Source organism: Lycorma delicatula, chromosome 1 (assembly GCF_047948215.1).
Source record: "Lycorma delicatula isolate Av1 chromosome 1, ASM4794821v1, whole genome shotgun sequence".
Taxonomy (NCBI): Eukaryota; Metazoa; Arthropoda; class Insecta; order Hemiptera; family Fulgoridae; genus Lycorma; species Lycorma delicatula.
The window spans coordinates 223,173,429-223,186,410 of NC_134455.1; the positions used below are offsets into that span (position 1 = coordinate 223,173,429).

Here is a 12,982-nt window from a genome sequence, read left to right on the forward strand (position 1 = left end):
GGTCTGAATGCCTTCATGATTCACTGTTCAAAGTGTCAAGAATTCGTCAATTGGATGTTTGAAAGCCAAGAAGAGGAAGACAACTTTTCAAAAAAAATTATTTCACTTACTGTAATGTAATTGAATTTAGCCTCATTTGGATGGTATGGAAAGACATGGATTCAGGAGATAAGTGCTACTTATCAAACAGCACATGAAACGATTGACATATAGTGAGAAAAATTTTCTGCCTATCCCTTATGCAAAGGAGTTCAGAACTGTCTCCGAAAGTCTTGTGATCTGACACCATGTGTGACTTCTTCCTTTAGAGATCTGTTTTTGTATTAATTTAACAAACCACAAACAATTCCTAAGCTTTATGGGATTTGAAACATTATTGGTGAAATTAAGCCACAATTTTGTAAAAGATCAATAAACTTTATCAAAAAAGGAAGAGTGTGCCAGCACTGTTAAAGGGGATATTTGTCTGATTTTGTGTTTCACAATTAACACATTGAAGCCTAGCTATTCCAGACCTGGTGGTCTGGGGGTTTTTAAGTTATTTTTTAAAAAATAAATATGAATTGTATGTAAGTACATTATGTACCATTTTAAAGAGCAAATCATGCAGTTTATTTTAGTGTATAAATGAAAAAGATTAGACTACTCACCATTTGTGTTGCAATCTATTGAAAATGATTTTAAAAAGTGAAAAAATAAAAAATTGTGGCTGTGTTTTCACTGAACTGCATGCTTTTTCACTAATTTTACAAAATTGAAAACTAAAATAAAGTTATTACCCTACCTCTAAATTATTACAAATTAAAAAACCTAACTATTCACTTAATTATAACAATAAACATGTACAAAAATCAAATGAAATCAGTCTGTATGTACTTGGCTTTGGTATGGTATAGTTTGAAACAGTCCAGAAGACACAGTGCTGCATCATATTCAGGCACCACCAACCAATTTCTTGTCATCCTGCTTTCCCAGTAGATGCTTTACTTGGCCAACCTGTGTTGGCCAAGCTTTTTTTTCTGTGGGAGGAATCCTGTCTGGAAAGTGACGTCCAGTGAGTCTGTTTGAAGCAACAGATACAGGAATTATTTTTCGAGCAAGAGATCCACCTTTATTGCCCAATTCTACTCCAAGTAACTTTTCTAAATGTACTTTTTTCTCAAGTTTGGAGGTCGGGATTCACGATAAAGGAGAAATGAATTTGAAACAGTCATCATAAAAAAATGAAAGAAGAGTTTGTTTCCTCTTGAAAGGGTAATAGGCAATCACTTGGTAATTTCTATCAAAACTGGTTTTATTTTTATTATGGTTAACGATGACATCAGGTTTGGATTTTGCAATCATACCCTTCTTTAACGAACTTCAACATCTGTTGGAATCATTTTGTGGACTGATGACAATGTTACATCTCTTTCTATTTTAGACAGAGGATGTTCACTTCTTATGAAAACAGATACAGGTTTTTTCAATTTTTTTGATACTACATTTTGTTTACATAACACTTTGCAATTCGAAAAACAGTTTTTGTTTTTCTCTGCCATAAAAAATCAAATAAAGCCGGTCAAGTGTAAAACCTGTCCATGAATATAGTATGACCCTAATCAAGATACTGAGAAAAGTCTCAGGAATAGTGAATAGTGATATAACTGAATTATCATTCCTTTTGCCAATATAAAATTCAAGCTGAAAAGCATATCTGGTTGAAGAGTCGCACACAATGTACAGCTTTATCCCATACTTGTCTGGGTAAAAAGCAAGTAAGGTGAAAAGCAATTGATCTAAGAATAGCTTTAGTATCATGTCCAGCTTTACTGTAAGGAATATACAGATTATTGTTGTTGAGGTGAAAGTTGGAGAGAACAGAAAGAAAGCGATCCCTTGACATACATGAAACACCATATGAAGAGTGCACAAATTTTTTCTTAGCCCAATAATCTTTGAGTTTTGATTTCTTTACAATGCACGTATGAAGTATAATAGAAAAAAAAATAAAGTTCATGTAGTTTCACTGTAATCCATTTTCCCCATTTGCTATTTTTCTTCAATTGATTTTTTTTTTGTAGCCTATCAGCAATAAGTTTTGAATATCTGTTTGTTTCTGATTTTATTACTGCGATGAATGATTCCAGAAAAAAGTGAAAACATCATTGAGGGGTGGAAGTTTCATCAATGAGTTTCAATGAGCATAGTGTAATTCCACTATGCTCATTGAACACTGGCAATGATGGCAGATTGTCAATAAATGACCACCCTAAATCTGTATCGCTTTGTTTGTTGACAACTTTCTTTTAAATGGCCTAAAATTTCTCACATGACTGATGGCATGGGGTTATCAAGATATTCATTATTTAGGATATCAGCTTGATGATAGCATCTTTGTTATTACAAAACAAGAATTATCAAACTTGTAACCTTACCAAAAAACACAATAAAACCAATTCTAAATAAATAACAACAACATAAAGAAAAACTTACTGCAGTAAACTGAAAAGTACACACCTGACGAACGAAACTTGTCCGTAAACAACACTTACAACCTCAATGTGCAAAAAGTTTGTTTTTCTTCTATAATTTCAAAAATTCTCGCCAGAGCGTGGAGATAAAAGAGTGACTTGAACTAAACTATTCAGTGAACGATTTACAAAACCCTAAGCATGAAAATAGAATTAAAGCTAAGCTTTTATATAGAATTAAATTCTATGGCCTGGGAGTTTCAGGCTTCGGCTTCAATGTGTTAACCATGTAAGTGCACTTTGTGTTAAAACTGAAGTGTCTGTAACTTAAATGATGGTTTTATGGGATATCCTTTATAAAAAAAATTTGAATGTGCATTGTTAGTTCTTTTCTTTTGAGCATATTTTCTAACATCCAGGTATTTGTCCAACAGATCTCATCCCTTTGAGAAGGATGGAGGAATTATGAAGGCTCTACATTTTTCTTAAATTAATTATATTTTCTAGCTGCATATGTCAGATAATCCTAAGATGTGTTTAGGGACAAACTAGAATACTATTATGCATCATCACAATCAAAAGAGGATGATGTCTGAGGTAATCTTTACTGACATAATAATTGGTTAAAAGTATCAAAACAGTTTTTAATTAATGATGTCCCACCAGTTGTAACAATTCATACTTTGCAATATTAAGACATAAAATACTATTATTTAAGCATTCAAGTAAAATGCAATCTCTTCTTAAGGCAATACCAGTGGACCATTTCATTCTTTAATGCAGTAATGAGTACATGGTAAAATAAAAAGAAAATGACAAATATAACTTTATAACAGAAGAATTTGGTAAATATTATAATTCTAACGATAAACTTTTTTAAATTACAGTGTTCTGTGAACACAAAAATTCATAGAACACTTAAACACTTTAATAATCAAGGAGGAAGAATGCTAACAAATGTGGTTTATGTTTTCTTTTAGTAGAAACTGAGTTCAATCTTTTCTAATTTTTCAAGAAGTAATGTTTAATATCTACTCAGTGTCAGGGAAGATTTTATTTGAATATTAAAATTAATAATTGTAAAACAGGTAAAAAAACTGAAAAGAAAGCAGCAATGAGTATATATTTTAAATATAGAAAAAAAGTTTTGTTTTAATCTAATTTCTTAAAAAATATTTTTGTCAAGGGTGAAACTTTATGGCAGTAAAATGTAAAAGCTAGTAAGGACAATACTTTTGTTTTCAAAATATACTGTTACGGGTAAAACAGTAATAACTAGTGATCAATAAGACTGAAATAATAGAGATCTTGAAGCAAATAATCATAAACATTTTTGCAAATTCTTGTGAAAGAAGAGCTAGTTTGGTAGGTCATAACTTAAGGTGTATATGATTAATTCAGTAAAGTAAGAAAGTAAGAAAGTAATTCATGACAAGAAGAAAGTAAGAAATAAGAGTTCAAGAAGCAGGTGATGCAGTATATTTTAAAATAACTAAAGAACTAGAATAGAATAATAAACCAATTGAAGGACGGTAAAAAAATATGGTGAACATCATACCTGCAACTGCTACAGTTGTTGCAGCAAACTATTGTGAGAAGAAACTGTAAGCATCTTTAAATTGCTGCTATCATTAAACTAGCGTTTACACACTTCAATTTTCTTGCAATTACATATGCAGCATTTCTCAAATTATAAACAAAAAGTGTGGTTTTAATTTTTTAAGGTAATATCATAAATTTTTGCAATAAAACAGATTAAAATTTAAATGAAAGGAAGATAAGTTATTTTTACAGCTTTCTTGCAAAATCCCAATGTTTCTCATTTTTAATCAACTGATTTGAATTTATGTATTTTCTGTAACTTTTGAGGGTTTTGTATTTAAAAAAAAAAAAAAAAAAAAAATTGGTTTTGTGATAACTTAATTTCATTCGATATAAGATCATATGATTATGATAGAGATTTCTTACTGAAATAATTGATTTAAGGAAGTTTCTTTTTTGCAAAAACTAAACTGAAAGTTAGCACTAAAAAAAATCTGCCCTTTTTTTTAGATACAGTTCATTTTGATACTTTGATATTTACTTTTGATACTTTGGATATTTTGATACAGTATTTTGATACTATAAATAAAGTCTAACACTCAAGAATAATTAATGATTTAAACAATAAAATTGTATTTTGTATGAACAATAAAGAACAATTTCCTGATTTAACTGAAAATGCTTTGAATACTTACAATACAGTAAATTGCTGCAATATAATATACATTATAACAATGTTTGGAGATTGCTATACATGCAATCAATAGCCACTCATTTTCCTTTTATTAGTTGAGCATATTTTAGTACTTTAAAAAGCTATATGTAAGAGTAATAGAATTTTGGATTTATATTTAAAAATTACAACTAACTATATATATATATATATATATATATATATATATATATATATATTTTGGATTTATATTTAAAAATTACAACTATATATATATATTGTACAATCTGATAAAACATTTGTTCACCTTATCTATTTTGAATGGATTTCCAAACATATGTTGTCTAACAGGAGTGGACTCTACTTCTCTTAAAGAAGGTTGCATTCTTTTCAGATATTCTTGGTAATTACCCATTTGACTAACAGGCATACTATGTAAATAATCTGCAACAAGGGAATAACAAAATTAATAACTGTTTCATAACAATCATATAAATAAACAACCAACATAAATATCATAATAATGATATTTCTTTAAGCTTAAGAACCTGTTAACAACAGCAAATAATTTATGTAAGAGGTAGATAAAAAAAACAATTAAGTTCTTATTACAATCAAAAACACAAGTAAATTTACTCACCATCATCCAGCAGTTTGGTGTGAGATAAAGATGGCTGTAAGAAATTTGCTCGCATCCGAACAACCTGATCGAGGAGATTACGACGAGGAATATCAAAAGGATTCCGATAACTGTGACCACCAGCTCGATATTGGTGGTGTCTGTTACGCACAATGCCAACAATAAACCCTCCGAAATCATTTATCTGATCTCGTAATGATGTAAACTTATCTACTCATAAAATAAAGAAAATGTTTAATTAGGTTGAAATGCCAATAATTAATTCTAAAATTCAAGTATAACATAATCATATATTAGTACTACTAGCAATTCAGTGTGGAAAAGGAAAATAAGAAGGAAGATGATTTCTTAAAAAAAAAACCCATAGTACTCAGAAAACAACATCCACATTAGATAGAGCCTAAAAAATGGTAGTCAGTTACTGATTAAAAAAAATAAACCTAATTTTTATTAATATACTTGCTGTGTGTAAGGTAAAAAATTCTCAAGTACAAAAAAGTTTTTAAATGTTATAATGGATAAAAGTTTTCATTACCTAATAAATTAAGAGATTCAAAGGTATAAATGATATTTACAAAAATGAATTCTTTTCAAAAAATAAGTGACACACACACATCCTACTAATATGAAGAGGTTAAATTGTTGGGAAGAGAAACTTTATCTTTTTTTTTTATATCACATTTTATCTTGTCAGCAAGTAACACTGTATTTTTGTACTTTGGTGCTCTAAGTTCATTACTACTTTGGTGTGTTTTCTAATTAAACACTAGTTAGTTTCTGCATTAAGATTAACTACAATGCTTTACACAGGTGTATCTCAAAATGCAAGTGTAGTGATTGTCCTCTACATCACAAGTGACTCATTTGTTTAACTTAACTGTTTTTCACAGAATTTAAAGTTAAATTTTTCTTGTCAAACTTTTTCATAAAAAAAAAAGTTTACATAATGGATGCGAGATATTTTTCTCTTAAAACATCTGAAACCATTAATTGCTTTTTCTTCTTTCTTAAACATATATGCAATTAGGTAAAATTATTTAAAAAGGTCTGAGAGTGAAATTAATATTTTAAAATTATGATTTATAAATAAAATATTATCTTAGTACCAGAAAAGTGAATTTTTAGAATATTAAAGTTAAATTCCAGGATATATATTACAATTAAAACAGAGTAATAAATTTCAACAGTTGCAAATAACTATATTTATGAATGTTTGCAATTATATACTGAACAAAACTGGTCATCTCATGTTGCCTTCATAGTGTTTGAAAATTTTCTGTGCACTGGATTTATGAAAATGTAATGACAAAACTTTCTTAATTATTACATTGCACTTTATTTCATTATTTTATAGAAACTGATATTACAACAACTGGAATAATTTATAAAAGGTGTTGAAAATGACTTCTTCTTATATCAATACAACAATACACATTTCAATTTGTTTTCAAATACTTTAACCAGCTGATGTACCAGAATCTCATATATATGCTGTTACTGCGATTTTTACTTTATCAATAGTGTGTGGTCTGTTGTGATAAACTGCTTGTTTCACTGCCCTCCACCGTACAAAGTAATCTGGAGGAATCAGATCAAGCAATTGTGCAGGCCACAAACCCCCTCAAAATAATTCTTTTACCAAAGACATGTAGTAAAAGTTATCAACCTGTTAGCTGCACTGTGGTGCCACCTTGCTGGAACCAACCATGATTGATTTCCACTTCCGTTAACTGACTAATGAACTTTCTTAAAACAGCACAATAATGATCACTATTAACTAGATTTTAAAAAAGATTAATCCCAGAATGCATGTTCTACTCAGATTCCAGTTTTTGCTTTCTGTAGATTGTTCGTGTAATTCATGGGAGTTAGTAGCCGACCGCAGCTGTGTATTTTGTGAATTAATATTCCCTCCCAGATAAAACTATGCTTCATCTGTAAAAAATTTAATGTCGAGGACACCAACAGAATTTTGGTAATAAAACATTTAAGTCTTTTGGCATTATCTGTAGGTTTCAGTTCTTGAACACACATTACCTTGTAGGAGAAAAGTTTTAGTTTTTTCATACAGCATTATGTTTGATAACAAGTCTGATATCTTGCTGACTTTGATGGACTTTCGGCCATAGCATCTGAAATATCAAACAGCCTTTGTTTGTTTTTTTAGGTGGTTTTCCACTTTGATCAGTGTCTTCAACAGATCCTGTTACCTAAAATTTTTCAATAAGAATTTGAACTGCATTGCAATGAGGAACAAGATTATTTGAAAAGTTCTCAGAATACTTGTGCTTCACTAAATCTTGTCAACTTCACGGAAAACATGTTCAACAAGAAAATTGCATTCCTCTACTGAAAGAAACATTATTTTTCTTGCAACTACTGATTCTGGTAAGTAAAATAACAAAAATGAAGCATGTTCAATCACAATATGTATTTTTATTCTAAGTATGAGAGAGGCAAGTTCGTAATAATTATAAAAAAAGGTAAACCAATTGTATGCACATATCAATAAAATACTCTAAAGCTTCCTCCACGAACAAACTTAAAACACAGTTTTTGATGAGTGGATAAAATATTTAAAATATTGCTGTCTATACTAAAAAGTTTATTCAGAAATACCAAACAGCAAGAATATTAACTTGAATCTAGAATTGGAATTTTAAAAATTAGTAATTAAATGATAACAGTATTAGGGGTAAAAAATTCTCTTTGAAAGCTTAGAATGTATAGTCTTGCATCTCTGTATCTATTACCACATACATAGGTCAGCTTTGTTAAAGAAATGAAAAATGATTTATCCTTAAACTTTTCTTTTGATTAATAAGACAAAAAATTTAATGCTCATCAGGTAAATTTAAAATTAGTTTTTAAATAATATAATTACAAAGGCAGAAGAATTAGATTATTAGTAGGGGTAATGGTTTGATAGATTGCCAGTGCTAAAAAAAAATTAAAACTGCATATCTTGATATAAGTCACTATGAACATATCTGATCAATAAAGTTGACTGGTTACAAGGAACCCAGAGATCACATCAGTATATGATATGGTGTTGTATTTGTTTTATTTTTCTTATAGAATCTTCTAATGTAACATAAAATAAAAGAAATGCTTCAAACAGTAATAATTACTTCACAAAGTTTAAGAAAAGAGAATAAAGACTATAAGATATCTAACCTTGCAATGATGGGTGTGATATTAATTCCTTCTTCAAAGGGTTTCTATTAACCACTCTTATACCCTCATTGGAATTACTGCTAGAACTATTTTTGTTGTTAGCATTCTGTTGTTTACTCCCAACTTCACTACACAACCTGCAATCAATAAATGTTTACAACAATAAACATTAATGTTATACTATCATACATAAAGAATAGTAATAAGTAGTATATACTACACAAAAAAATCACTTAAGACTAATTAGAAAAAGTTTTTTTTTCTTTTTTCTGTTGGGATATTGGGCATTAACTGCTATGGTCAATAGCCCTCGTCACAAACAAAAAAGAAAAAAACTTTTTCACCCTGATAAAAACTAGCAACCAAGTCAATATTGTCTAACAGATAAACCTGTAAACAAACTTATAATAGATAATTAAAACCCCAAACAAACACAAAATGACAAAGGTGTGTATAGAATCCTTGCCACTTAAAAACACATAATCCATTCCTAAAGAAATAGAATTAAAACAGGTGCAAAGGACCCACAATTACTTAAAACATATCCTTAAAAATAAATTTATTAGTAATTAAAAAATTACAAAAAATATAAAAATTAGTCGTCTTTACATTAAACTTATTACATACATCTATAGCCTAGTTTTCCCTTAGACCATATTTTTTTACTTCTTTCTCCATCCTGATGGCCTTCACTTCTGAAGGTAGTGTCTGAGGCCTTGGAGATAGAATCTTCATCCATCTCTGTTACTACCGATGGTGGTAGAAAGGATGCCTTATGTATTGATCAGTATTGGATGACTGGTCAAGTGGAGCAGGATACTACATCCAACTCTAGACCAGATGCACTCCGAACTGAAATTTTTGGAGCTGCTGAAATGCTCGCCCACTCTTTTGGAGTCCTTTGTGCTTTCAGAGGCTACGTAGCTTTCTGTTTAACAGTCTGTCTATCCAGGGCTTTCTCTATCATCACAGGCTCAGACTTCTTCTGCATTCTTGACCTTCCTTCATCTTATGACTGGTTGAAGGAGTGTTTTAGGGCTTTACAAATGTCTCCTTAACATTCTTCTGTACAACATCCACTGATGGCTGCATTTTGATGGGTCTTACTGGTTCTTTTGGGATAGATTTCATCCTACTATCTATGATTCTAACAATCATAGCTGCAAGGGTAGAAAGTAGCTGTTCTATGATAACTTTTGACAGAGAAGGGGTAGCAGTTGCTTTTGCATAAGTCGACATAGGTCAAGGTGTTCGGTTGCTAACAATTTTTCTTGGTTCTTCCTCATGACTTGCCTCACCACATATGGAGATTTGCTGTCTTTCCCACCTGAATTAGTGTGTCCAAAGCACTCAAATGTGAAACAAAGCATAGGCTGCAGTATGAAAGCTCACATGTCCAAACAATGTATGCCACCACATACATACCTACTAAGGCAAGGAAGGTTTATTGAATGTCAGCGCATAAGAAGCATTAGCAAGAACCTCATTATTTCTTCTCTTGGCCACCTCCAGCATTCAGTCACACCTTGATTTGATAATTCTTCATTTTTTCTTCTGTGTAATTAAGCAGATCCCAATAAATAACAACCAAGGTACTGTGTGGTTGAACAAGCATGGAGTAATCAGCAATTTTCTTCAAAGCAAGAATTTACTGCACTTGACTGTCATTTTCAGTTTCTATGTACTGACAGCCAAACGTTTTATAAACTTCTTTAACGGGTCCACCAACACCTGGTAATCTAGCAAGCAATCAAGAATGGGCTCATTTGAGATAAGTTACAATTCGCTCTTGTTAGAACCTGATATCAGGGACTGGATGTAATACTACCTATTAATAATTCTTGTTAAATACTACAATGGTACTACTTATAAAAAGAAATAATTTTATTTTTCAAGAAATTTTAGTGAAAAACATTGTTATGTAAATCATTCAATGATTTCTGTAAAATCTTAAAGGAATGCTAAATAAAATAGTTATGTGCATTTGACATGTTGTCATCTACTCAACTGTTTTACTCTAAAGAAATTAATTTATATCTAAATTTTTTTTATAAATCTAAATAATACTTCAATGAAAAGACAAAAATGTATAAAAAAAACAAACAATAAAATCACATGCAGTAATCAAATATAAATAAAATCATTGACTATTGTAGAAAACATATTGCTCACCTATCATATTCCACTTTTGCTTGATTTTTTTGTCTTTTTAAATAATTAAGGACACTATAACTAATCGAATTATCCATATTTTCAGGGATAAGAGTTTGAGCAAGATTGTTTACAGCACCCATTCGACTTAATGCTCGTCTTAATGGCTGTAAAAAAATTAAAATTTTGTTAGTAATCAAGGTAAAAAAAAAAAGAAAAGACAAACTCAAAATAAAAGCAAATAAAGTCAAAACAGGTAAAACTGGATGAGAAAGGATAGCTGACATGAAAATAACTTCAAAAGACAAGAAAAAATTTTCCTTCTTATTGGTAAGCAACTAGAAAAATACTATAGTCTGAATTTCACGTGGAGTATGGTTGCAATAACCATTTCACAATATACATGAAAAACATATCTTTTCTTACTACTTATTTTTAATGCACTAGTGGAAATAATAAACTTTTTTTTATAACAATCCATATAAGAATACAATTGTAAGCAAAAATTTAGCTGGTTTAACATTACTGTGAGAAGCTGTTTTCAGAAAAATATGGTGTCTTTCAAGATGTACTTTCTGGTGGTGAATAGTTTTAAAAGCCTCTTTACTCCTTCAATCATAAAAAAACCATAACAAAATTAAAAATTTGAACAATTCTTTTTCAAAAAGTACTCTCACTTTATGCCATCTAGCTCTCTTTCAATTAACAGAAATATTGCAAACTGTACTTTTACATTTAGCCAAAGGGGAACAAGATTCCTTTTCCTATATAATTACCAAAGTTTTAATAGATTTTTTACATTTGAACATTTTTTTAAAAACATATTCTACTTTCAGGGACAAAGTTAACCTTATGAATGAATTATCAAAAAGTCTTGTAACCCTCTTGCCTTCAGTCCTACTTTTGAAGTATTTATTTTCTAATAGATTAGAAGTTAATCTTTAGCCTTCCATGTCTTTTATTTTTTTTATAATTGTACAATTCAAGTGAGTAAAGGGTGAGGAAAATGTTAATGAAGGAACAGTCTTTCAGAATTTCGTACTGGGGCTTCCATTTTAATTCAAAAAATGTTCCATGATTTTATTCCATCACTATTTTTGATTTTGATGATATTTGTTATGTGATAACTACTCACCTACTGGCCAAAAAATATTTTTTTATATTTGAAAAAAATGTTTTCTTGAGTAATAGAGTATTTTCTAACTTGCCAGCAGGTAAAAACAGCCATTTTCATCACGTTTTCAATGAGCTGTAGCATTTACATCAGACAGAGGTCAAAAGGGCTTTTTTGGAAGAGTAAAGATGGAACTTCATCTTAGTTTACTCAAAACTCATTTTGTTAGATAACCAAATTTTGTAATGTTTACTGAAGTTACGCTTATAAATTATTTATTTTTTTCAAATTTTAGGCCCAAAATAGATAATGAAGGGCTTAGGGTACAGGCCTGTTTTTATCTTTTAACTCTTAGATAGTAGTACTTATAAAAAAAATAAATTGAACTGTTACTGAGTGTCCTTCATTAAAAAAAAAAAAAAAATGGCCACCAAATCATAAGATTTTGAAAATGTTTCATTTTTGAGGCCCAAAAACCACATGTGAGGACAGGTAGCAAAAATCTGAAATGTTTACAGCAGCAAGTACTTTTCATGTACTTTAAAACCATATAAAATTTATTTTGTTACTCAAAGGGGTTGAAGAGTAATGAAGCCATCAAAACCGCTAAAAACACTGTTCCTTCTAACCGTGAACAATGTATCCAAACAATTCACAGCATGTATTTTTTCAGATAATAATGTAGGTCTACTATACAAAATATTTTTATATGTATATAATAAGGTAGCTTATGTTCTACATAGTTTTTTACTTAAAGTATGACTCATACATACAACTCACGTTTAAACACGAAAGTGAACAGACATGCAAGGACATGATGAATGTTTGTATAATTCTGAATGTAAACATTGTAGAAGGCTCAGTTACTGTTTTGATTTCAATGTGATATGTTGCATTGTTGCTAGGGTTAATACTGTGGTTAGATGTACACTTGTTTATAAAGTAATCTTATTAGCAGAGAACTTATCTTTTATGTGATATCTTTTACTTTTAATTTTATTAATTAGAGTAACTTTTACTTTAGCTGTAGAGAAACTGGGTTAAGATGAAGTGAGGTGCAATTGCTCTAACCCATTTAGCTGCCACACAAAAGCACTCAAAAAATCTCTTCCAAGAAATATCTTCTAACACTTTCAACAAGCAATCCAAATTTAAAATTAATTCCAGCCAGAGCACTGTATACAAAGTGCTTAAACAAAATACAAAAACCACAAGATGATACAGAAATCAAA

General features: G+C 30.0%; 1 protein-coding gene across 1 annotated transcript in view; it reads right to left on the reverse strand.

Moving 5' to 3' along the window:
* IntS6 (integrator complex subunit 6) overlaps positions 1 to 12,982 on the reverse strand; it is a 77,064-nt gene that overhangs the window by 16,868 nt on the left and 47,214 nt on the right. The window contains exons 10-13 of the mRNA XM_075373350.1: positions 10,658 to 10,803; positions 8,486 to 8,622; positions 5,309 to 5,518; positions 4,976 to 5,112 (exon numbers count right to left, since the gene is read on the reverse strand). Coding sequence (XP_075229465.1) covers positions 4,976 to 5,112; positions 5,309 to 5,518; positions 8,486 to 8,622; positions 10,658 to 10,803 — 630 coding nt within the window. The remainder of the gene's footprint in view (positions 1 to 4,975; positions 5,113 to 5,308; positions 5,519 to 8,485; positions 8,623 to 10,657; positions 10,804 to 12,982) is intronic.